General features: G+C 40.2%; 1 protein-coding gene across 8 annotated transcripts in view; it reads right to left on the minus strand.

Moving 5' to 3' along the window:
- The window catches only part of NCKAP5 (NCK associated protein 5), a 558169-nt gene that overhangs the window by 23130 nt on the left and 507426 nt on the right, over positions 1 to 27613 (minus strand). For 7 of the 8 annotated variants that reach the window (XM_053405165.1, XM_053405156.1, XM_053405178.1 and 4 more), the window contains 2 exons: positions 26607 to 26739; positions 21084 to 21271 (listed from right to left, as the gene is read on the minus strand). In XM_053405165.1, the coding sequence (XP_053261140.1) occupies positions 21084 to 21271; positions 26607 to 26739 (321 nt within the window). The remainder of the gene's footprint in view (positions 1 to 21083; positions 21272 to 26606; positions 26740 to 27613) is intronic. The other variant, XM_053405205.1, reaches the window with a different exon arrangement.

The following is a 27613-nucleotide window of genomic DNA, read 5'->3' on the forward strand; positions in this document are numbered from 1 at the left end:
CTAAATTAGGCTGCTGAAATGAAGAAGATTAACCAGGAGTGGACTTCCAGTGAAAGTGCTCTCAGTTCAGTTGTGCTATTTAAAATGAATTTCCAGGCACAGACATTATTCAGAGGCATCCTATTCTCTACTTCTATCTCTTTTACATCTAGCAGTGGTTGGTAGGTCTTGGGGTTTTATTAAAACAAGTAGTTATGACAAGCCTGAAGTCTGCCCACTCCTGTTGTACATATAGGCAGTGCTTTTTGGGGGGGCGGGGGGACGCATTCCGCTAAACATTTTATGAATCTAAGTTTGGCCTCATTGAGGGGCAATATTACAATATGAGTAGGGTAATGAGAGTACCACTAAACATTTTTTTAGAAAAAAGCACTGCATATAGGCATGGATACATCCTTTTATTAACAGTCGTACCTCAGCTCCCGAACACCTTGGAAGTCAAACGTTCCGGCTCCTGAAGGATCGAAAACCGGAAGTGAGTGTTCTGGTTTTCAAACGTTCTTTTGGAAGCCGAACATCTGACGGGGCTTCTACAGCTTTCAATTGGCTGCAGGAGCTTCCTGCAGCCAATCAGAAGCTGTGTTTTAGAAGTCAAACGTTTTGGAAGTCGAACGGACTTCCGGAATGGATTCTGTTCGACTTCCGAGGTACGACTGTACAGGCTAATTGGCAATATTTTGTTGGTTGGTATGGGGGATTCCAATCCAATATATTCCAATAACTGGAATAGGTGTTATTGAGTTTCAGCTGATTAAATGTAATCTGTAGCCTGAAGCATATCTGTGTGAACACAAATAAAGATCGAAAACTAAATTTTACACTTGCAAGGAAAGTCAAGGGTACAGTCTCAGGGTGTGACACATCTGGTGTAAACATGCAGAAAATAAGAAACGGAGGACAGGGTGTTCAGCAAAGGTAATTCATGACAGATACAAAACCAGACTGCAGGAGACACCCACTCTCTTCTGGATCATTATAAATAAAAGCAACAGGGGGAACATACTCAGAGCAAAACGCAAAAAAAAAAAAAGGAAAGGAAAGGATGGCTCACATGTGTGTTTGGGAAAACTGCTTGGATCTTTGTAATCGAACATTTAAATAATGTCATTTTAATGCTGGAGTTGTTGTTTTTAACCATTGAAACATTTCTGTTTCATCACATGTGGTGGAACTGTAATCAAAAGCTATTGGGAAATGATTTATAATGAAATTGAAAAAATGTTTGCGATAACTTTTGTCAAAAGACCAGCTTTTCTGCTAGGCATTACAGGTCAAGACTTGCCAAAAAAGTGGAAGAAACTATTTATGTATGCTACAACAGTGGCTAGGATATTACTAACCCAAAAGTGGAAAGACGACAAGATACCAACCAAAGAAGAATGGCACGTAAAATTGATGGAATATGCTGAAATTGCGAAGCTCACTGGAAAACTTAGAGACAAGGACAGTTTAAAAAAAGACAGAACAGTTTATGATGTACTTACAGAAACAGTGTAAAGAAGTAGACTCACTTATAAACACTTACAACTAAGAAAACAAATATAAAAGTTAAGAGGCAATAACTGGGAAAATAATAAAACGTAAGATGTAATTTGGGAAAATATGGTATAAAAATGATGAGAATGCAATAACGTTTAGCTAAAAGAATACAAAATTAAGGTAGAACAAAACAAGCAGGAGAAACTGATATTTAAAGAACCAGAAGAGGAAGTTGAGGGAAGTCGGGGGTGGGGGGAGATGGGGATTCACATATGTTTTTCTTTCTGTGATAATGATGATTGTGTTGAATTCAAATGTAAAACTTAATAAAAATTATTTAAAAAAGAAACATTTCTGTTTCAATCCTAATAAAACACCACTGCACTGGAGAAAGCTGCTCTTCCAGCTGCTTGCCTTTGCCTTAAGAGTTGGTAGAGGCAATTTTAAAGGCTGCAGATACCTCAGAAAATTGTCAGTCAGCAAATCAAGTTTCCCTACTATACTTCTTACTATACTACTTCAGATTACAACTGGGGGTGGGGGTACAGTTGCCTATTTGAAAATGTTCCTAATTAAAGAAAAGAAAGCACCTTTCCAAATGTGGAGGGTGTGTTTGTGTGTGGAATAGAATGTGTACTCTGCTAAACTTTTCACCCTGATATGTCCGTGTTTTTAATTCAGAAAAAAGTTTTTAAAGCAAAAGTAGTCAAATATACAGCCTCTAACTTGCAACCTAGATTGCTAGTGTCCAGAAAAGGTGTGATTCTGCTAAACATAGAAACTGGGTCTTGGAGTTCAGACAGCTATTTCTGGCAGATTTCATGGTCCAAATATTGTATTTTCATTCTTTCCTTATTTCAGTATTCAATCTGTCATGGAACCATCTTAACCATTCTGACAGTCAATAGTGAATAAGTGAGACCGAAATATATTTTATGATAGATCTGTGAATGAACTTGCGTTTGCCTTATGTAACTAAAAACTATTTGGAGGACTGAAATACTACTGAAATGCAAGGGTAGTGCATATGATGTCTCTAAAATACATTACTATATGTTTTATAGATAAGCTTCATTGAAACTCCAAATAAACATGATATAGTAGCTATATTAGAACTTTGGGTTCCAATCTATAACAAAGTTAGGAACATTCTCCGGGCTTTAGCATTTACTGTGGTTAAAATCATCCCTACAGTGGGTGGGGTCAGATCCCAAAGAAGGTGGGGGCAGAGTCGAAGTGGGTGGCCCACAATCACACACTTTTCAAACACCTAATACACAACACAGGTTATTCGCAACCACACACAGACTTATCCCCCTGCCCCCAGCGCAGCACCCCCTTCTGCTCTCAACAGCTCAGTTGGTGGAGCATGAGGCTCTTAAATCTCAGGGTCTTGGGTTTGATCCCCACATTGGGCAAAAGTTTCCTGCACTGCAGAGGGCTGAACTAGATGACCCTTGTGGTCCCTTCCAACTCTACAATTCTATGATTCTCGGCTCAACATAAAGACACTCATTGTGTTGCCTGTGGAGGCGACAGTGGACAAAGACAGACATAATGTGTTCCCTGCTGCTCTTTCCTTCCACTTCTCTCCTTCATGGTGGAGGTGGACCAAGTCCTCCAAATTGCTCTGATGATTGTTGAGTGCTCGTGTGTGTGTGTGTGTGTGTGTGCAAAAGCTTCCCATCTGCTCTGATATTTCCGAAGTGCTAGGAATGACTGCAGAGCACTTGGGAAGTACTGAAGAAGAGCAGAGCAGGTTGGAGCGCTCAGTCTTGCCTACTTCCTCTATGGAGGTGATAAGCAGCATGGAATGATGTGGGAAATACAGCGTGTCTGATATTTCATTTTTAAAAAATAATTTGTTGGAAGCCGCCCTGAGTGGCTGGGGCAACCCTGTCAGATGGGTGGGGTATAACAATAACAATAATTATGTCATAACAATAACAATAATTATGTCATTCTTTGTCCATGGCTACTGCTGCCAGTGATTACAGAGTGTGCCCTGGGAACTCAGGAATCATCAGAGCAGACTGATGCCAGCAAAACAGACTTGGCATTAGTTACTTGCCACATATTTGGACCGAACACAATCTAAAATACAATTGTAAGCTATTAACTGTTTATACCTGTCGCTGTTTGGTGAGATATGTCCTTCAGCACCCTAACAAGGAGCCATGGCTGACTTCTTACAGATTTCATGAGAGAACTCCTCACACACCAGATTTATTATTGAAAAACTTTCATTATTAAGGAGTCGGTACAAAAAATAAATACTGGGGTTTTTTGAACATAATATATTGACATTGCGCTACATAGACCTAAATAAGTAGTCCCATACAGTTAATAAAGGGATACGGAAATGGAATTGCTTTTAGGAATAGGGTATTAGTGCCTACCTGAAACAGATATTATCATTTTAGCCCCAGTTTCCCCTAAAAGATCCATAGATGAATCCAGGCCGATTCTAAAGCTACAGCTAAGTTAAAACATCTCAATAATGTTGTTCAGTTCTTAAGCACCACCATGACACGTTTCCTTCCTTATCACTGAAGATACTGTATATCAACAACATTGAATAATATCTGCTTTTAGCCCTTGTTTTAGTGATGCATAAATGAAATGTGGTTTTATGATATGCAAACATTTGCAACATAAAAATACCAGGAGACTCGTGGAACCATTGTTGCCTCAGTTTTATTCCTTGGTACATTAAATTCTTGGGGCATGCAGAGATGATTTTCTTTCAGCCAAGAAATCTCCCTGAAATAAATATCACTTTAGGATTAGTTTTTACTAGATTATTTCCTGCAGCAGTTCAGAAGTTCAGTATTAACTAAACAATTGCCAAAGTTAAAACAAATCTTTCTGATAGCTTCAGTGGACTTTTGATCATGCAGATTATGGGCCACACATATAAGTGATTTAACTTGTCCCTCTTTCCTTGAAACAAAATACCACACTGCAAATAAACTAGCAACCACCAAATGGGACACCATCTGGTGTAATGAACAGAACACAACCAACTCTCCATATCTGAGATCCTTCCAAAGTAAAATCTGAAATGGATTTTCATTAGATTCCCAAGTGGCTCACAAAACTGGCTCAACATTGGTTAGCAATTATTTTAGACATGGGCTGCCTTAAAAATACATTTGGAAATATTGTGCAGAATTGGCCAAAGCTTTAGTGCTACTGGAGCACCCTTTATATTTTTTTCCCTAAAATCTACACAAATTTGCAACATAGAGTGCTAGCTGTTATTGACCACCAAAACTGAGAATTAAAATTTAAATATGTTGCACCCACTCATCTATCCCCAATTTATGAACTGCACAAGGAAGCAAGAGGGGAAGAACTACAGAATTGGTACCTGCTTTGACTAAGGGACGCGGATGGCACTATGGGTTAAACCACAGAGCCATGGGCTTGCCGATCAGAAGATCGGTGGTTTGAATCCCCATGACAGGGTGAGCTCCTGCTGCTTGGTCCCTGCTCCTGCCAACCTAGCAGTTCGAAAGCACACCAATGCAAGTAGATAAATAGGTCTGGCGGGAAGGTAAACGGTGTTTCCATGTGCTGCTCTGGTTCGCCAGAAGTGGCTTAATCATGCTGGCCACATGATCTGGAAGCCATTCGCCGGCTCCCTTGGCCAATAAAGCGAGATGAGCACCGCAACCCCCGAGTCGTCCGCGACTGGACCTCACAGCCAGGGGTCCCTTTACCTTTACCTTTGACTAAGTGAATAAAAAAAAGAAACACATAGCAAAGGTGTGATCTTTATTAGCACTAGATATAGGAAACTCTGAAATTCAGTTCAATTTAAGATTATTTCACTTGTTACAGGAAATGCAGGCACACAAATATTTAGCATGTGATGCACATTGCAGCTGTGTTTACCACCTCCCACTGCACAGATACTTCAGGGAGCCAGATCTATGCCTCAAAGTCTTCACGTGCTTTCACTAAGAGAGTTCCCTTTTTGTGATAAGAATGGGAACATCTTAAGCAATGTTCACTGACCTTTTTTTGACTATCACCTCTGAATCATTCAAGATACTGATTTAATAATCTCCAAATGTCTTAGTATCTAAGGAACTAACAGATGTGTTTGAGACTTCAGAAGCACATTGTAAATAGCTTTCCATTTAAATCTTGTGCATGAAGGCTGAACAGGGAGCTGGGAATGGTAGGTTTGTATCTGTTATGTCCTAGGATAATGGGGTTATCAACATACCACATGCAATATAAAGTGCTTAGAGGTTTCACTACAATCAAGCAGTACATAAATTTTATTTTTTAAAAAAACAAAATGCTGGACCTGGGCTTTTCCTGTGTACTCTGGGTAGCTACTTCTAACTTTTCGGCAACTGCAAATCCATCAGCAGGCTTACGTTCATGGACTGCTGTTGCTTAATCAAAGCAATTTATAACAGGATGGTTCCATTTTAAGGAACTGTAAGTGTATGCTACCTTCAGTTATGCCAACAAAAGCTTCAGTAGTTCGTAATCTCTGTGAAAAGCTCTACTGTTAATTTATGATACTTTATATGGCTTGAGTTGCCTCAGCTTCAAAAGCCCGGCAGGCCTGCTCTCCTGGCTTTTCAGATCTGACTTCAGGAATGGCTGCATTGTTTGGCTTTAGCATGAAAATTATTCTTGCAAGTGTGTGACCAAATTCCATTTACCTTCTGCTTATCGGCTAACCACTTTCCAGAAATTCTAATAAACATAACTCTTGTGTTTCTAATTCCATTTTGCAGCTTTATAAATACATGATCCCCGACTTGCCAGATATATGATCCTGGTGAAGTTTAAAGCCCTCCTGACATAAAAAAGTGTCATGTACTATTAATGTGAGGTTACAATTTTAATTTTAAAATCCCCTCTAATGTAATTTATTCCTATTTAATTTCCCCATTTCCACCCACTTGTGTTTTATTTGACATTTACTGAAATCTATTTGAGGTCTTGTTTTACAGTATGTTCCATGTTACCTTTCATTTTTGCTGTTGTGTTGGGTGCATATTTTAAAAGCATATCTACTGGAGAGATCACTTTTAGATGTTTGACAGCAATTATCCAGTAATTCTTTAAGTAACCACTCAGGCTTTTATTTACTATGAATAACCCCTAGAGTTGTTAAAAGAAGCCCTTTAAGTCTGCAGGCATTTGACAGTAGTTCTAGGGGGCTTGCCAGTGATTAAGCAAAGAATGGAGTAATCCAAAGCAGCTACTTACTGGAAATACAGCAGTTAGGAAGTGTCCGAAATGATTAATAGAGAGCAATTCAAGCTGGGCGGACTCTGATATATGCCACTAAAGCTTACATCACTCTTATGAGTCTTTGTAAAATGTTATTAAAAGATGACTAAATTATATAGCTGCAACATACAGACATCTCAAATGGTATTTGTCATTCATTGCTCACTGCTATTAGTTCTATGGCATCCCCCTGTTGGTTTATCACAGTAGATACAGATATTGCTTTTCAATCAACAACAATACATGAATATTGCATGGGGTACTGAAAGCCAAGTTCCAAGGGAAGGAAGACAAGCCTGATGTGAAGAAAGGAAGGAAGGGGGGGGGGGGGAAATGGCTCAAGTCAAAATTAATGGTGTGGGCTTCCATTAACCCTCATTTTCAGTTCTTAAACTGATATCATTTTTGAAACCTTACTGTAATATGGAAATTTTGTTTTTCATCAGGCTGCAGCCAATTTGTTTGTCAGGTTCAAAAGATGGCATAAATATTAGATCATTCTGGGAGAATTAAGCTGCAAGCCTATGCACACTTACTTGGAAGTAAGCCCCACTGAACTTTATGGGCTTTACTTCAGAGTAGACCTTGTATAGGCCAAGTCTCTCAGTTCAGAAAGGAACTGGACTAAACTCTCTTTTTTGGGAAGAGAATAAATAGGAATCTTTAAAACATATCAATCATTTCATAAATTGAGACTGGTATTTTATTTTAAGTATATTTAACCTTCCTTTCCCACAAGAACATAGGGTGCTTTAGTGGAAAACAACAACATCCCTTCAACAAGTATAAAAGTAATAAAATAAATACAATTAAATATTTATTTGTGACAAAGAAATGAGTGAGCTCTAGCAGCAAACTGGGCACCAATGAGCAGCATGCACCAGTACGCTGCTCATTCATTTCAATTCACAGGTGATGTTTAATTATGGTTCAACGATATGTGTGGAACTGGGCCACTTTCAAGCAATATTTAAAACCTGCAATTCTAAATGTTCTCCACTAGGTAAGCAAGGTAGCAGAACTCAGTGAGGTTGTACACTTTTGTGACCTCTTCAAATAGCTGATCTGCTGTGTAAAAGATTGTTTTGATAGAAGGGTTCTGCATTTTGTGGGGGGGGGGGTAAATAATCATTAAAACAACAACAACAACGATATTGGGACATTTCTCTCCGGACTCAGTCCCATAAAACACTACGACCCACATCCATAGATGTGAGCACACATTAGAAGAGTAAGCGAAAAGCAAGATTGTGCTGGATATGTAGTATCCTTTATTTACAGCAAAGAAAACAAAAGCATCATGAGGAGCAGTGAGCTGCGTCTTCTCACACAGACAGTTCCCTCAGAAGAGAGAGAACAAAGAGCGGAAGCTTCTCAGACTGACTTCCGTTTCCATACATAACAGTACAGAAAGTAAACACAGGATCATATGATCCAGCAATGGGAGAATGAAATACTAACATTCAATATCAACCCCAAATATCTCTCCAATATATCCTATGAGTGGTTGGTGGTTTATGTGGTGTGCTTTCTGTACTAACATGCATAATAAAAGCGGAAACCACTCCCTCCACCCAAGTATCTGATTCTCTGGTGGTCTTGTGCAGTTTTATCAGTTTCTCAGCAAGTGGAATGTTCCATAATTGCTGACACCACCTGCCTAGGTTAAGTTCCTATAAGAAACCGCCAGTTTTGCTTTGCTTTGCCTGTTGGCATGCATTTGAGGAGAGTAATGCTGCAAGACCATGTTGTGTACTATTATCATGCTACTGACTCCAGCATTCAAATTAGCTGAGAAACTCAGTTCTGAGTTCATAATGAGGAATGGAAGGAGAAAGAAATATCTAGAGGCCCTTCCATATGTTCAGGTTTTTTGTTTGGAATAAAGGCACGTTCATTGCACACTGTCTGCATGTCCTCTCTCAAAGTTGCTGTTCTGTAGAGAAGAAATGCCATTTCTCCAGCCCTAAAATCTGCATTATTTTGAATGGACGGGCTATTACTGTCTGGAATGCTGTTGTTTAAATGCTATTGGATAGTGTTTGTGATTCTAATCAGCACAGAATAAGTCAACTCATTCCCATACCTGCATGACATAGTTGTGTGTCTATATCTAGATCTGTATGCGTTTCTGTATATTAAAATATTCTCAGGGAATGTGCTCCTTGAATTTTAAGGTTTCAGAATGAAAGGAATAGCATAGCAACAAGATGTACATGCATGGACACAAGCATGAGCACACATGTGTATCATGTGTGCTATTTATTGAATGATTTATACTCTTTCTAAAACATAATTACTTAGGAGCTGTGTGTCCTCTCCTTCAATAGCAGAAATACATCCAGAGGCATGTGGCTGTTGACCATGTGATGTAGCATGTTGGAATGCATAGGACCTTGGTCTGATCACAGCTCTTTGTTGTAGGATAGCTATCCATCCTGCAACAAGGCAGGTATTCCACCCCCACCCCCCGCCACTGCTTCCATGTCCACTGCCCAATAACATTCTTTTTTGGCCTGGTGCCAGTATATAATAAGGCCTGCTGCTCTCTCACATGAACCTTAGTTTGTTTTGATAAATTGCAAGACTGAACAATATCCTCCACCAACCTCTTTTCATTCACACTGTTTACCCTCCTTACGTTACTGGATTCCTGATTTGTATTAAAATGAAGGGCATTATAACCAGAGGCCTAACTCATTTACTCGCAAATGTTCTGGGACCTGTAAATCCTATCAGCAACATTGGATCCCACTATTCTTCAAATCCCATTGCCCCTGATTATTAGAGATACATGAAGGTCCCTAGGCTCTTCTTGGGCTTAACTGGAAATAAACAGATTTGTTTTCCCCAAAACTGGAAACAAGTTTCTTGAGACAATCTGAGAGTGTCATGAAATGAAAGGATCCCTTCCACATGAGCCCCAAGGCATTCTTTCCATCCTTCCCATTATTGACTTGAAAGAGGAGATGGTGGCAGTAGCAGCAGGGGGAAAAGTTTCCTCCCTCCCTCCCTCTCTTCCTCCACTTTTTGACACTGTTAGAAACAGCACATCAAGACTGATAGAGCACTTGGGAAGCCAAAACCTCTGTCCAAAAACTCAAGGGGAAGCAAGGGGAAAAACCTCTTCACCTTCTACCAATCTCTGCCACCGTCCCCATTTGCAGGCAAGTAAATAGAAAGGTAGGGACGCGGGTGGTGCTGTGGGTAAAACCTCAGTGCCTAGGACTTGCCGATCATATGGTCGGCGGTTCGAATCCCCGCGGCGGGGTGAGCTCCCGTCTTTCGGTCCCAGCTCCTGCCCACCTAGCAGTTCGAAAGCACCCCTAAGTGCAAGTAGATAAATAGGTACCGCTTTATAGCGGGAAGGTAAACGGCGTTTCCGTGTGCTGCGCTGGTGCTGGCTCGCCAGAGCAGCTTCGTCACGCTGGCCACGTGACCCGGAAGTGTCTCCGGACAGCGCTGGCCCCCGGCCTCTTAAGTGAGATGGGCGCACAACCCTAGAGTCGGACACGACTGGCCCGTATGGGCAGGGGTACCTTTACCTTTACCTAAATAGAAAGGTGCAGAGAGTCTTTTGGAGGCTGGTACTAAGGAATTTGGGGGATGGCAGGAACAAGGGGAGGGACGTTTGGAACTCTTATTCATTCCAGATATTGATGCTATCTGAAAAAGTATTTTCAAGGAGGGTCTCTCCTTTGAGATCACTGCTAGTTGATTTGTGAACCAGGATTGGTCAAACCTTTCCAGCATAGATGGTCAGGGTACCTGTCCCTTCCTCCTGCCAGGAGGAACTCTGGGACTTGTAGTTCTTGAAAGAGCATGCCACCTGAGGGGCATACTGTTTCTCAGCCTACTTAGCCCCATAATAACTTGTTCAATTTTTCTTTCTCTCTTTTGAAACACCCAATCAATAGCTCACCATTTAGAATGTTTCTTTTTCTGTTGAAACATTATTTCTAATTAGATCCGGAAGACCACCAGTTTCTGATTATTACATGCGAGATAAAATTTTCATCCTCAGTTTATATTCAATTTCTTCTTCAGTGCTTTATGTGTGTGTGATGGTACTGTCACCTCTATTTTTTGCTTTCCATGGAATCCATCTTTGCTAGCACCAAGAAATGAATACTGGTACCTCCTTTTTTTAAAAAAAAAAAGCACTGACTGTATCCATTCTCCCATAATCTTAAAGCATTCTTGAGTGATAACACATCTTTCTCTAGTATTGGCAGAGGGGTTCATGAAATATTATGAAAGACACACTATCCTAACAGCAGAAGAGCAAAGTTGATGGAGGGTTGTTAGGACTACGTATTAAAAAAACGAAGAAATAAATACCCATTGATAGTGCAAACCTATAATTGTGTGGAAGAATAAACTGTGCACAACCCACAGGTTCTCTAGGATTTTGAAACCTATAACTATAGCCCAGCTATTGACTTTCAGTGCTCTGAAAAAGAGAGAGTAAAACAAAAGCAGCTAAGATTGGCCAAATCTGAAGCAGAAAGAATCATACAACGTGCCACTGAAGAAATACAAAATGGTTCAGCAGTTCATTTTCGATGCTGTACACAATTCTCATTAATGCAAGCTATGTAACATATTCCCCACTCATCATGCCGAGAACATAACTCTCATATTAGTATATCAGTAATTTCCTATTCCTTTCTTCATAATATTTAACTGCGTAATGCAAAGCATATCAATGTTATAAATGAAGAAGGTACATTTCGGCTATAAAGAAGAAAAAAACCAATTCCCTGAAATACGTTAGCATTATTCATGTAATTTAACTCGGCTGATCAGATTCTCCTTTTGGAGTCAAAATATTTTTCCAATCCTGCATTATAAAAAAGGAGGGGGTATGTTTTTGAGCAGTACTTCTTCCCAACTTCTCTTATCTTGATTGAGTCAATGCCATGTTTATTGCATTCAATTTAGTTTTTATCTCTTTCTTTTATTAGTAATGACGTTTGTACTGTTATAACAATTACACTGTCTTACAAACTTCCTAAGTAATATTTGTCATTTGTTGCTTTGAATGCTCTATTCAGTCCTGTGTTGGATTCATTGTATCAGTTTATTATAATCCACTCCTAGGCAACAATAGGAATGTGAAGGGACATAAAACGTCAATTTCATTTCTACAGCTTCAAGACTGAAGAGGTCATGATGACAAATGGAAGAAACTTTACTGTACTTTAGGCGATGCTGCAAGTTGCAGTCACTGCATCCGTCATTTTTTGACAAATGGCTATGAATGTCACACAATTAAAGTGAACCAGGGATCAACATTTTCCTTTTTATCCAACATATATTCCTTAGTCATTTATCCACCTACTAGAAAGACCAATTACATATGGTTAGTTGACATAACATCCTTTCAAACCTCTAATTTGTTCTATTTTGTTTGGAAGTGAAGGAATCTTTAAGGATGCACCACTATTTTTGAGGTTAATTAAACCTTGAAAGTAAGAAATGTGTAATGCTGATACCTTTATGAGGCACATGTGTTTGACCTTTTTCAGCCCATTCAGCCAATGGCTTACTGAATTATACCAAAGAGAAACACGGGCTGCTGTGTACATCAGACAAGCATTGATAGTTGCAGTGTGCAAGAATTTTTAACAGACAACATCAACAGGAGTTGGTAATGTGAAAAGATTTCAGTAGGAAAGTCAAGATTTAGCAATGTACAAGTGCTCAGTCCTATTTGATTGTCCTCTAAGTCCACTCCTATTTAAACAAGAAGTTAAATTTAGCACACACACAAAAGTAGGCTATTCCCATTGTGGATGATGATTACTGCTATTTGCTTACCCATGGCAACACAGGTCAGTTTTTTTAACTAATGGGATTTACCTAGATCGCATACGTACCCAGCACAAAAAGATCACAAGATCCCTGTTGGGGCATGTCTTCTATATGCAAAACTCTACAAAATCTTTTAGAAACTTCTGTAGAACAATTTTGCCTCAATGTTCAAAATTTGGTGTTCTGCAAAGCTCCTGTACAAAAACAACCGAACAATTTATGGTCCAAATTGATAGATCAGTGTCCCACTGTCAGAAATCTCAAAAGTTGGCTTACTGGTGCAAATAATCTCTATCTGCTGCATTATCACCCCTAATAGATGCAGGATCTGCATGTACAGATGGGATGCTTACATGTCCATATTTCCCTTACTGGTTTGGAAGGACTATTAATAGTGAGGTCAAAAGCTGAAATGCAGCCTGTTGAATTTTGTTTAGAGTTCTGCAGATTTACAATGTGGCATACCTTTCATCTATTCTGTACAAGGTAGGTGGGCTTGTCCTATTTTTCAGGGAAAGTATGAGGAAGTTCCTTAATTCTTTATACATATATGTTTTGACTGATTATTCTCATCGACCAGAATGCGTTCACAGTTCAAGAAGGACACTGACAAACTGGAACGTGTCCAGAGGAGGGCAACCAAAATGGTCAAAGGCCTGGAAACGATGCCTTATGAGGAACGGCTAAGGGAGCTGGGCATGTTTAGCCTGGAGAAGAGGAGGCTAAGGGGTGATATGATAGCCATGTTCAAATATATAAAAGGATGTCACATAGAGGAGGGAGAAAGGTTGTTTTCTGCTGCTCCAGAGAAGCGGACACGGAGCAATGGATCCAAACTACAAGAAAGAAGATTCCACCTAAACATTAGGAAGAACTTCCTGACAGTAAGAGCTGTTCGACAGTGGAATTTGCTGCCAAGGAGTGTGGTGGAGTCTCCTTCTTTGGAGGTCTTTAAGCAGAGGCTTGACAACCATATGTCAGGAGTGCTCTGATGGTGTTTCCTGCTTGGCAGGGGGTTGGACTCTTCCAACTCTATGATTCTATGATTCTATGTACAGACCACAAAGTTAAAGGAATATGGGATTCAGTATAATTTATTTCAGTGGTTGAAACAACGCACAACAACAGCATCAGCAATTCTTCCCTGACTTGCTTTTATTTTTATGCTAAAGTCCCACAATTTGATAGAAATCTGTGATTTCTACCCAGAGCAACATGCCTCTGCATATATGCAGCTTTAAATTTTATGTTGGGTTCTCCAGCTATGTATGGATTCTATAGATCTTTTCTTCTTATCTGAAATATTTCTTCTCAGTACTGTGTTTCTGCTAGACTCGGTTCACAGGAGATGGCAAAGCATATTCATTTTTTACTTATGGTTTTATTATGCATTCCTCCTTTTGCAGCTTGCTTTTCATATGAGTTATCATATATGGTTTCTTTTTCAGTTTGAGTACAAAAATCTATGATTTATGAAGAATGTCTAATTTAGCAACATATGTAAAGACATTAGTGCCTGCAACATGTTACAGTTTCTGCTCTAAAACTTCCATATCAATGAACACATCAATATAATGGAATTATCACTTTTTTCTAAACTAAATAGCTGTCACAGAGCAAGCTGGTCAGTTTTTCCAAAGTTTGTTTTGTTTTTTCGTTGTTCTTATCTTTTGCTTCTGATGAGTGTCTTGGGTGGTGTGATAAAACAAACCACAGTTAAGGATGAGTGTTGGGTTTGGATGTTAACAGCAAGCCACAATTACAGCAAAACATGTTCGTATGACAATAATAAACCATGGCTTCACATTGTGTTTGTTGGCAGCAAACATACCATAGTTACCAGTAAGCTGCTGGACAGGGTTCATACATGACACTAACCCATGGTTTAATAGTTTGATAAATCATGGTTTAATGTTATATGTGAACCAGGTCAATTTCTGCACACCCCTGCTAGCCTTCATGCTATCCTAAAGCTATTCTTGGGGATTGCAGAGAGTGACATGTAATGTGGTATAAAGGTGCTGCTTCTGGAGGAGGAAAAACTGGTGATACTATTTACAGGGATCTTTGGATTCAAGCTGTGCTTGCAAAGTGCTTTGGAATGTTTCAAGGTGGTAAGCAGTATAAGTAGCACCAAATATAATCATCCTTTTGATAGGCCTAATTTGGATAACAGTTTGTGCTAATATGATACATCTGAAGTCTCACAAGCCCAATGAGACATGTTTATGCCATTAATTCCAAATCAATTCACTCAGTCAAAAAAAAATAAATCCCGAGTTTATCTGGGAATGAAGCCATTTCAATTCTGTTCAAAACCACAGCCAAATCAGCAGCATCTCCTTTCTTAGTGGAGTGCGTACGTTTTAAAAAAATCTGCTCATCTCTGCTAGCTAGTTCTTGAATTGCATGGCACGGTAATATGAGCATCAAAACTCCTTAATGAATCATCTGCACAATACACAAAACCACTCTGCCACACGAAGGGAAAAACAAAACAAATGGAAAGCTACATTTAGGTGAACGTAAGTCTCTTTGGCTAACTGAGCCTTGCAGTGGAATTACTGACGTAATAAAAGAATGGAAGGCTCATATGATCTGAAGAGAAACCAGAGTCCTCAATGTAGTAACACCTTACAAATAATGCAAGGTGAAAAGTTACTGGTACTTATGCCACAGCATGTTGGAAAGCACAGGTAGGCCAGCTGGCTGCCAGCACAGCCAGGGGATCAGACTAAGCATTTTAGGGTATACCCTCAGAAGTGAGGAAACATATACTTAAAATAGTAAATACAAATATGTTCTCCCCATTTCCTGAAACCTTCCTCAGGTTTCAAGTTTATTAAAACAAACATATGTCTCTTTGGTTTCAAGGGGTCTCTGGAAAATCCTATGAAAGCTAAACAGTCAATATTTCAACCTACTAAATGCTGTTATTTCACTAACGCCAATGAAATAGCCAGAAATTGCAGAAGAACATTGTTTAAAGTCATAGCCCCTTAGGATTCCATGTGTGCATGTGCATGAAACAGAGGAAATTTTACTGTGGCAAACCAAGAAAATTATTGGACTTGCACATAAATTGTATTATTCTGCACTCCAAAAGCCACATTTTGTTGCTGAATTTGTGTACTTTGGACTGTAGCATAGTGCCAAGCAATACATTCTTCCTCACTCTCCATACCAGTGCTACATTGTGACCTTCCTTTATTGTTTCTATTAAAAAAACACCCCACTTTTTAAAGAGGTTGAACACTCTTCTACTGTAAAAGTGCAGGGGCATTAATGAAGCAATTTAAAAAAAGTGTTGAAGACCAGTAAGAGATGCCTGTTCTATACTTCAGTACAGTAACAAAATATTATACTTAAAAAAACCCACCTGTAAGACTATTCTCTTCTGCAGGAAAGAACCTCCCCCCCCCCCACAAATCTATATGGAAATGACATCATACCACTGGCGCCTGATAGAGTAAATAAAATAGAGTTGTGTTCAGGTATGCTACCTGCATGGACATCCCTCAGGGGCAGGCACACAAGCCCTGCCTGCAATGTCCCCATGCACCGTGCCCTGCACAACAAGTCCCTGACCGCCTCGGCACTGAGCAGGGAAGATGTGCAAGGGACTTTTCATTGTATTTGCTTTAAGACAAGGAGAATGCCTGGCTCTATCTACTCAAGTGAATGTGAGTAGAAGCCTCCTGCAGCAGGCCTTTTGGGGCAACATGAGGAAGGTCAAGGACAAGCACCAGAACATCAGGGTTGAGGCTTACATGTGTGCTCTGTTCCTGTTGCCAAATGCCTGAACACACCTCATTATATTTCTCTGTCATGTGCAAAAGCCCCCAGAGGGTACCTCGAAAACAAAGATTGGGTCTGCTTTTTAAAAAAGCATTCTTCTCTCAATTTTGTAACACCACAATCAATAACAAAGCTGTTGTGTCAGAAAAAAGATATCAATGGTGTGATAATTCTGATGTAAGGGTAATAATATGCACCCTTCAATTAACTTTAAATGCTTTTGCTTGAACTATGAGTGGAGCTGGTCACAATTCTCAACTATACCCTTGGGTTACAAAGCACATGCATGAACAAATCAATTGCTAAGAATTACAGACCATAAAAATTCAACAACATCAAACCAATTTGCCAACAAACCAACATTTTATATGTGGGAGGCACAGAGCTTAAGAATTTTTGAGGTCATGCAGGGTTGATAGTTATATAGAGTAGATAACACTCCAAAGTAAGGAAAGACACAGGATATAGGAATTAAGCATATGGCATACTAGAAAATACCTGCTCGTTTTATCCACAAGGAATTATGAAGCTGAGACACACTATTATAGCAGACCCGGTGCTGGCTCCAAATTATTGTGGTCCTGGGGCAGGATGCCCCCAGTAAGCCCATTTCCTTGCTCCTGCTGCACTGCCTATTCAGTGTCCTGTGTTGCTTCCTTCCAGGCCCAATTCCAGATGCTCACATTGGTGATTAAAACCCTAAACGACTTAGACCCCAAACATCTGGAAGACTGCCTCCTTTCCTACAGATCATCTCAGATGTTAAGGCCAGTAGAAGGAGACCTTTTAGTAGTTCAGTTGTTCTCAGACACGTGGGAGATGGCAGCCCTGAAAAGGGTCCTCTCTAAGATAGCCCTTAAATCATGGAACTTCCTTGCCATGGCTGTGTGTCCACAATTTCTGTTGTGTAGCTCCTGCTATACACTGAAGAAGCACCTCTTTATCCTGGTTTTTGACACATTAGGTATTTTGGTTTGTAGGACCCACATCTTATTCTTTGTTTAACCTTCACAGTACTACTTTTGCTGGAGACTGTTTTACTGGTTCTTAATTGCATAATTAGACCAGCCGTCCCTCTGCAATATGAGACCAGCTGGTTGTTGCCATAATGCTGGGGCCACTGACTGCCCTCCTGCTTAAACCGCAGTGTGCATGTGTGTCAGTGGGATGTAGTGACTCTTCTCCCCCCTGGAGAGAGGAAGAAGGTGGAGCCGGCAACCATCCTGGACATAGCCCACTGCAAAATACATAGCAGACTAGTAATAGACTGACTGATATTTCCCCCAACTGTATAATAAATAATACATTATATACAATCTTGGCTTCAGTACATTAGCTTTGCACTAATAATATGATATATGTTGTGATTTATTATGCTACACTACAAAGTGCTGCCTGTTTTCTGGCAGGCTTCCTATGCTTTTTAACACGAGTTCAGCCATGCCTTCAGCTTCTCCTGACACTGAAGTGCAGTGATGGAAAGAAAAATGCTCCTGCCACACAGCAGCAAAATATGTAGGAACCCTGCTAAATAAAAACAAACAAACAAGGAATTGGACACCTTAGTAGAGGTTCCCTCCAAAAAGTCTTGTTAGGGAAGCAGTCTGAAATCACCATTTTATCATTTTATTCATGCTTTAAGATTCTATTTAATTGAGCCACAGAGCCATGGCACACTGCTCTTTTGACAACAGAGTAAACTCATTCTGTCCATCTTGACACCTATGCTTCCTTCCCACTAAACCTTCACATTTTTCTTCGAAGTGGAATTACAGGCGCATAACACTTTTGTTTAAAACAGACCCCATTATAGATCTAAATTGCTTTATGGAAAGCATGACTTTTTTTGCCTGTGCAAAATTTCAGGGGCAGTTTGCTTATCACAGGCACTGCTCCTCATTTGTCATCCTGCAGCGTTTAATACTAAAATAGGTAAATCCTATGTGTTTTATTGAGCTCTCAAGAGTTTGCTGTCTTCGAGATGGTAAATATTAAAAACCAACCCAACACGCTGCTGCACAACAACGTGCTGGAGAAAAATTACCTACAACCCAGCAATTGGTGTATTGCTCCCTCATCAGCCTCTCTCCCAAGCAAGCACTGTTTTCTGATCCCTTCAACCAAAATTTACCCAATGCTGCATTTATACATTCCAGAAATATGTCCCTGTATTTAAGCCATGCAAAACCAACAACCACCCCAATTCTTCATATCTGACATAGAACAAACCAAAGAGATTAAATGCATTTGTAGCTTGAGATCTTAGATGCCACAAACCAAGGTTGTTGCTTTTCATAGCATTTATCTTCCTCAGATAATTGTGATTTCTAAGCATTTTAGCAGTGGAACATCTAGTTCCTTTCCTTTATTCTTTTTGGTGTAGTTGTATTGACATCATTCTTTAAAACCTAATAATAAAAAGTAAAGCTACTTTATGTTTTTCCACATAAACGAAACACTTTTCAAAATGGCATTTATTCTGTTTTGGCTTGAGAGGTGTTAGGACTGTCTGTCTGTCTTTGATTGCATATATATTAAAAGTATCGATGTATCTTTTGTGTCTTTCCACTTCAATGTTTACTTTTTCGGTGATGGACCAACTAACTCTCTGTTCCACCTAGAAGTGTCCCTTCCTCAATTTCTCCCCCTCTGTATTATGCACATTGCCATGACTACTAAACTAGACTTGCCAGACATTGCTAGACACAAGGCTGATGGACATTTGTGAATGACAGACTTTCAGAGTTAAACACAGCACAAACCAGAGCCTGGTGTCTAAAGCAATCCAGTATTTACAGCCAACTCTAAGCAAGCTTACAGTAAAAACAGAGTGAGTAAAAGAGGAAACAGTAATCACATAAACTAGGCAACACAAACACTTTGACAAACACATTTTAGTTGGCTTTTAATTAAAAATAATAATTAATTTCCTGATTTTTAAAATAAAAAAAACCCCAGGTAGTTTTGCTTGGCCATAATTTCGGCAGGACATGTGAGGCTAAAAACTGAAAGAGCAAGGGCAGAAGAAACAGCAGCTGACAGTCGTTTTTCACACATTGTACTAAACCTAAGGAAAATGCCACACTGTAGAATATCAGGCCAGGACTGGGAAGGCCCAGGTTCAAATTGCTGTGAAGCTCACTGGAAGACCTTGGGCCACTCAGTAACCCAGTGTGCACATAAAGCTACGCCAAACCATGACTTAGCATGAATAAGCAAATGTGCCAGCTCTTGGAACAATTATCATAGCTGCCGTGCTCCTCTCCCATGTTCTCCTGCTGCTGTGCTACCTGGTGCTAAGCTGTGTATAAGAAGGATGCAGGAGGTGATGCTAATTTCCTTGTCACTGCTCTCCCTGCTAGTTCACATGAAGATGCAAGTGAGCCAGAGGTGACAGGATGGCAGCAGCTGTGGGGCATTACAAAGATGCTCACAGCAGCTGCAGAAAAAGGCAGGATGCTAAAACATCAGGGAGAGGTCCCGGGCATAAATAAAGAGAGAAGAGAGAGGGCATTTGAAGAGTGTATAGGATATGGAGAGGCTACAGAGCAATGAAAGTGAAACCAGGAGAGAAAGAGTTGGATTACCAGGAGAGATAAAAGTATATAGAAAGGAAGCAGGCCTCAGTTAGCAAGCCCCGTGGAGAGCCAGGGGAGAGAAAGGAAGAAGTGCAAAGGCGAGGAAAGAAACCACAACATGAGACTGTGGTTAGGGACTGTTGGGAAGAAGGTACAGGTCCTGCAATGAAAAAGGCATGTACGCACAACTGGCAAAGGTCCCTTCCGAGGTCTCCAACAGGAAGAGACAACCAGATGCTCTAAGGATCTTTGGGTTTGTGGCTTGTGCTGCTTCAGACAAACCACAAGCAGTAAGCCAAGAACAAACCTTGGTTACAGATCATGGAGTGAGACAAACTACGGCTTAGCCCCTGGTAACACAGCAGCAGCTGCATTAGGAGAAGAGCACAGTGGCTGCGATCTTAGCTCTGGGAACTGGCCTGTTTGTTCATTCATGTTATGCCATGGTTTGGGTTGGTGTTACGTGTGAACTGGGTCACTGCATTTCAGTTTAATCTACCTAACAGGAAAGCTGTGAGGATAAAACTGGAGGAGGGGAAGAGAATTGTATACTCTGTCTTGAGCTCCTTGGAGGAAAGGCAGAGGATACATTAATTATATAAACAGGCTCAGAGCATGTGGCTGGGCTATATAAACTCATCTTAAAACCTTGGCTATATGTAACTGCATTTCTGTAATCTGTTCGTTGTTTTAAAAAATAAACCAAGTGACTCTGGATCTTAATGGAGGTTTCAGTTGTGCACGCACGTTCTCTCACTCTGCATATATTTTAAAGAGCAGTGCTGTTTATAGTCATAGCGCATTATTTGATGCACTGTGGTTTATTGCAAAATGGCTTAAAGCAGCTATAAGCAACCTTCCAAATTTCAGCTTGTAAAAACTGACAACACTGAACGCCAGCCGATCTTTAATGTTCGGCATTCACAGGATGTTGCTACGAAAGTCGCTGCCACATATATATATGTAACTTGCCTCAAGGAAAGAAAATGCTTAAAAGTTCCTTTTACTCTTCCCTGCAGTCCATGTGACATTTTCAATCTGGACATCCATAAATAGTAATGATGCGTGCAGAAAAAGAAAGCAAACCAGACATATCCCTCAAGAAAGAAGAGAGGTAATAGCATCAAAGAAAGCAAGAAAACTCACACTAGGGATCTTTTTGCTCTTGCCATCTTTAGTGGAAGTTCCATTCAGCTGCTCAATAAAACTGTAATGTGCTAATTGTTCAGGTCCATCCTCTCCATAATGGCCACAGAGACTGTGCTGGTATATATCCAAGATAGACATGGGTCTCCCCATAAAGGACTTTCTCACACTATTTTCTTCTTGCTCAGCTAAGGACAGATTTGAAATAAGAATAAAAAGCACACACGCTTTGTACATTTCTTTGAGAAAAAAGCCTACACACTGCTTGGCATGCTGTGTGTTTGTTCAATGTGAAAAATGGCGCAAGACAAGTGGAAACATTAGAGCTAAGGCTATAACATCCAAAATGATCCCCCATCCAATGTTATGAATGGCATGGTGTAATTTAAACTCACAAAAGCAAGGTGATTCTGGGTTACAATTCAAGCTAATGATTCATGCTTTTTAAAAAAAGAAAAAAGAAAAAGGAATAAAGAAAGGAAAATATATGAGATAAGCGTTTCTATTTTAAATAGTAGGTAATTTCCTTGAAGTGAAATTGCTAATTTCACTTTAATATAGTGTTTTGGGTGTTAGTTTAGCTTAAATCTCTATCTTAATCATTGTGGCTCATCTGCCCTACATACCTTGAGGATATGCCTAGTTTCTAGTTTTAAACATCCTTTTCTTCCTGCCAATTACATTTTTAGTTGGTCATCTTGCTAATCTTAAATGCTTAAGTGAGAGAGGCAGAGAGAGAGAGACTGGCTGCTGAGTTGATACCTCATTTTTATGGCCATCATGAATTTCACTATCTACATTAAATAATGTGCTATTCTTACATATCAATTCTCTATTTACTGAAGAAGAAGAAAATCATTCAGTTTTAGCATTTAGAAATGAAATCTAGTAAAGTTGAATGAGAGTATTTTTAAAAACCTATTTAGGGGAAGGTCCTCTGGTTCCTGGGATGATGTCCTGGGGTCCAAAGGTTTTTTTAATATCCCCCTCCCCATAAACAGAGGAGGAGAAACACAGCTGGAGCAGGAGGTCTAAACTCAGAGGACTCCTAATTGCCAATGCAGAAACCTCCACATTGTTCTTCCTACATTCTTGCTGCTCCAGTGACCACGAGGGCAAAAGTAAGATTTTCTGATAGTGTGTTGGGGCTGCTGTCAATGTATACTATTTTCTGGGGGTTCTTTTTTCTGGGGGGGGGGAGACTGTTGATGCAAGGTCCCCTAAAAGAAAAGAAAAAACCCTGTCCCTTCCACATACACACAGAGCTTCTTCCTTGGCATTGGCAACCCAGGTTCTGTCAACTCATCCACTCAATCACACACACCCCTCACCAAATCTGGTGATTGTTCTGCCCAAAGGTTCATTTTTATAGATTTTAGTTTACCTAATTATGCAAGTTCCATTCATATATTAGTAAGTAGGTTTAAATCTTGAAGTTCTGCTTGGGAGAGTAAACATGATCCGGCCCAGCTCGAAGATTATGCAGCCTGGTCCTAACCATTATTATTTTTTGTTTTTCTTTTAAAAGCAGCTTCCACTAAATTCAGTGAGACCTGCTAGTAAGTATGTTTAGTATAGCAGACTCCTGATGTACCATGTCTTCCCAAATGTGTTAAAATACTACCAAGGAACAAGGATTATGGTTACTATGAAGACAAAGACATACATTTTGGTCAGAGACAAGAGTCTGTCACTAAAGGCCTGATTCGCTGATCTACACAGTAATCTCTAAACGAGTCACCATATGTGCCTAACCTTCCATGCACTTATTACAGCTGTCAATCACAACAGCTGCTCCAGGCACTCCTGGCCCTTCCAGCTCCCCCCCCCCCAACAACAAGCAACGAGAGCCATGTGGCCCAAGCACCTTCCCAGCATTTGCTCATTTTAATTTCAGCCATCAGAGAAGGAAAAGGGAAGTGGTGCTTTGAGGCTGTTTTGTTTTCTTTTTTCTCTGGCTTGGCTGCTTGTCCCTGCTCATAATGGGAATGGGGGGAGAGAGAGAGAACAGCCCAGCAGCCTAATTTCCTTCTTCCGCTCTGGTTGATGGAATGAAAGTGAGGTGCTGCCAAGGAAGGTGAGTGACCAGAGGCAGCAGCAACAGCTTCTGAGCTTGCAGCAAAGCACTATAATTTTTGACTGGAAGCTTGAAGGGATATTGCAGGAAGATTCAAATGTAGGTGGCATGAAAGATGCCCACAGAATTATTCCCATCCAAATATCTCTTTTGGGTTTACTAAAATATAATTTGCAGAGCAACAATGTGATGATATTAGCTAGCCATTCTCCTTAAAAACAACGGAGTCTTGGGGCACCTGAAAGATCATGGTGCTACAAAACTATTTTGTCGCTTTTGCTTCAACACACTAATATGGCTACTGCTCTGGAAACCATTTTTATGTGTTGTTTTTTACTGGAGTATTTCAGGATTTTCTTCAGACTCTTGTGCATTTGCAGTCTGTTGCAAGTTTTCAGTTCATGTCTCTCTCCTCCCCCCCCCCCACCAATTATGGGCACAAGCGTGTATGTGCATTGATTAAATCACAGCACAAATAAGGAGCACGGCTTCAATCACACAGTCACTTCAGCATTTATTTATTTTTGCACTGCAATTTAATGAATGTATAGAGATGCTTTAACAGAGAAAGGAAATCATATCAGATAACCATTCCTTTTTGCACCTTGTTTAAAATAATGTACATGTGCACATCAGTAACATGTACTGGATGTTTTGGATAATTGGGAAATTAATTTTAGAGACTTTACAGTTTAAACTAGAAAATCACAGAGCAGAGCTAGCCTGCAGATAGTTGTTCATTGTTACATAAACTTGTATTAGGGATGGCATTTGCACCCCTACTCTGCCTGAAAGCACTCAGAACCATTTGAATGTTCAGCTGCAGCACTCTCTGACACCTCTACCTCCTCCTTACCCTTGGCCATAAAACCTCCCAAAAGCTTACATAGAGCAAGTTGGGGGTGGCAGCAGTGGGAAGTCCCTTCACTGCTTGTAATGTCATCTTTTCTGCTGAGTCCCTGAGAACTGACCATGAATCCTAGGATCATTGGCATAAAAATGTGGAATCACCCACCACCATCTCCCCCAAGGTAAGGTGCTAGGGGTTTTTTTTAAGTGTGGAAGGGGGCTAAGAAGCAGGCACTCCAGCAGGGTCTTGTGTCTGCTCTCAAGAAACTCAAGCAGGTTTATTTGCATAGTAATAGTTGATACATTGAATTCCTAACCAACCCTCACTTGCACTCAATATAAAATGAACTTTAAAAAGCTCCGATTGGCTTACAAGCTCTGGTGTATATACAAGAACACTTGGAGGTATGAATATATGTTGAGTAGCAAGACTTGATGCACCATGGGTGGTGTGTGTGTGTGTGTGTGTGTGTGTGTGAGAGAGAGAGAGAGAGAGAGAGAGAGAGAGAGAGAGAGCTGTGTTGGTTTGGAACTGGTAGTAACATAGCAACCTAAATATAGAGCTATAAAACCAGGAAGTCCCAGGTTTGAATTTTCCTTTTATCAAGGTCTTAGGAAACCCACTCTCTCTCTCTCTCAAACAGCCTCCAATCAGAAAATATGAGGTTAATACCGATCTATCTTACAGGGTTGTTGTAGTAATTACAAGACAATCTGAGTGAAGCGCTTTGACCACTCAAAAGCATTATGTATGGTCTATCCATCCATTCACCAATCCATCCTTAAATTGATTCTGGCATCAACAAGATGCTGTATAGTAAAAAGTTTTGATCCCAGCATCTGGGTTGAAGGGTGTGTGTGTACCACTATGGACTGTTCACACCCTAGAATTCCCTGCCTGAAAGAGCACTGATTAGAGATCCATATCTGCAGTCGGTGCATGTTGAACATCACAATATTTGCAAATACGTTGCTATTTCTCAAATGAGAAATAGAATATTGATTCTGGAAACATTTCAGGAGTCATTAAGTCACTGCAGAATCTCAAAAAGAGACTGCAGTTGTTTTAGCTATAAGGTAAAATAATTAGTCCTCATTTCCTTTCTTCTCAAAACAGTCTTCCTTTGATCAGATCTATTCACTATAGTTTAGTCTGCAATCTGCATATCACTGAAGTTCTGTATATGTCCCTGGGTTAGTCACAGAACTTAAACAATTTCATGTAATAGTACTTGCTCAACCATGCTTTCTTCTGCCCACTGCACAGACTCTGGGACCTGTCTCTGGAACAATTAAAAGCAGTAAGCAATGAGGTGACATGGTGACTAGGTGAAAATACCCTACTGTTATGGGGTAGGGAACCTTGGGCCAAATGTGACCTTCTATGTCTCTTTATCTGGCCCTTGGGACTCTCCTCATCCCACACACCCTCCCCAGCCAACACTGGCCCTGCCATATACCCTCCTTGGCCTAGTTGGAGTGCATCCTTAAACTCTTGTTTGTCTGATGGAAGACTGACAGGAGTGTGAGATTGGGTGTAAAACTAGCCTAATGTTCAAAGGTAAAGTTTTTATTTGCTGCTGTGCCCACTTTTGCTTCTGGCCCCACTCACCACTGGAATGTAGCCCCCTAGAAGGGTGTCCAGAAGAGAATGTGGCCCTTGGATTGAAAAAGGTTTCCCAGACCTACCCTGTGCAATCTGCTGTCCTCATGAACTTTTACACTAAAGAAGAAAAGGAAAATGACACAATCAGCAGCTTTGCTGGATCTGGATCAAATTTCCTTCTCATACTCATACTCTGGGATGGATTTGTAGTCAATGCCTGCACACTGCATATCAGGGATGAACTGGATGATGAACTGGGGGTTCTCAAGATGTTGCTGTTCAGTCCCAGCCAGTATGGCTGACGGTCAGTTGATGGGAGTTGTAGTCCAACATAAACTGATGGGAGTTATAGTCCAACAAGCTCCCCACTCACCCCTGATTGACATTTTAATCTCACCTTTGCACTAAAAAAGAGGATAAAATCCTACATTCTTCAAAACTGTATGCATATCTGTCTACCACTTGTTCTAGCACATTTTTAGAGAGACAACAAATTCACCAAAATATCACACTGATTTTTTTTGTCCTAATTTTAGTAACAATCAACAGGTATTAACTGAAATGGAATGGGTGAGGATAAAATGGTTATTTGTGAGGGGAGAACCAGAAACAGCTTTAACTGTATGTAGCAGTGTGAGCTACATAACATGGAGGTGAGGAAATTAACTTCATGGCTCATTGGGTTATTTTAAACTACCTACAAATGCAATATATATAAATACAAAGAGATATATTATTGAAGCTATAATCCAACTGAAGACGTTTTTAGTTTCAACACAGGGATTTACAACTAAAAAAGTTATAGTTTGGCTTTTAGTGTCAAACACAGCATAAGAGGCAAAAATTGATGTACATATACAATAAAAAGCACATAATGGAAAATGAGATTTGGAAAGAGATGAGAAAACGTAGACATAGTGCAAGCAAAACACAAACAGCTACCATGACAAAGGTGGGATCAATACATCCCTGTGTACAAATTTTAAATTACCTTGCTTGTTGTTTTTCATTAAATCTACCAACTTTTCCCCTCCGGTTCCAAAATCGTTTGTTTCGTACTCCAGCTCTGTTTCGGTATCACTGCTACTGCTAGCAGAGTAAGTGCACACTCTCAGCGCCCTGTCCTGTACACAGCAACATTAAAGGACAAATCCATGACTCAGAAGAAAAAAACATTACACTGAATACAAAGGATCAGGAGTGCAGCACAATAGGCGAAGCATTTCGTCTCTCTTCAGTCTAGCCTATTTATTTAGCTGCTGCAATTTGGCATTGATTATGTAATTAAATGTCACAAATCTCTGAAAACAGATTTCATCCTCCAGCAAGTATTGTCCAGGCATAATCTATGTTCACAGTCCCTATTTTCAAGAAATCCAGTCTGGGTATATGCATAGATTCTTCTCAGGTTTATGTCATAACAAAGCATTTGAGAAAAGGTGATCTATGAGTGGTGACAAACAAGAATTCAGACTGGAACATTTACCTGCCATTACATTTGAGGATTGAGCAAGGCATTATCTCAGCAAATAAATATCCTCCAACCTGCGTTTCCCAGCATCAATCCCTGGCATCTCTAGGTGGAAGAGCTTGATAGACCAATGGCCAGACACAGTAGAATGCAACTTCCTATGTTCCTAACAGCAGTGGCATAGCGTGGGGGGTGCAGGGGGGGCCGGGCACACCGGGCGCAACATCTGGGGGTTAGGGTTAGGGGGCGCAAATCCACGGATTAGGGGGCGCAAATTACTTGCCTTGCCCCGGGTGCTGACAACCCACGCTACGCCACTGCCTAACAGGAATATGGGGGAATGGAGATACTGATGGATGAACATCAGTGGGCAAGAGGGGGGGAATTGCATTAAATTAAATGAATTTGATTTGATCTGCAATAATTTAGAAAATAAATAAAAATAATTTGAAAAAAGAGAAAAGTTTGGTGTGGGGGCTTCATCTCTTAAGGAGTCATATTATAAGCTCTTATGTCAAAGATTCCTC

The sequence above is a fragment of the Podarcis raffonei genome, chromosome 1 (genome assembly GCF_027172205.1).
Source record: "Podarcis raffonei isolate rPodRaf1 chromosome 1, rPodRaf1.pri, whole genome shotgun sequence".
Taxonomy (NCBI): Eukaryota; Metazoa; Chordata; class Lepidosauria; order Squamata; family Lacertidae; genus Podarcis; species Podarcis raffonei.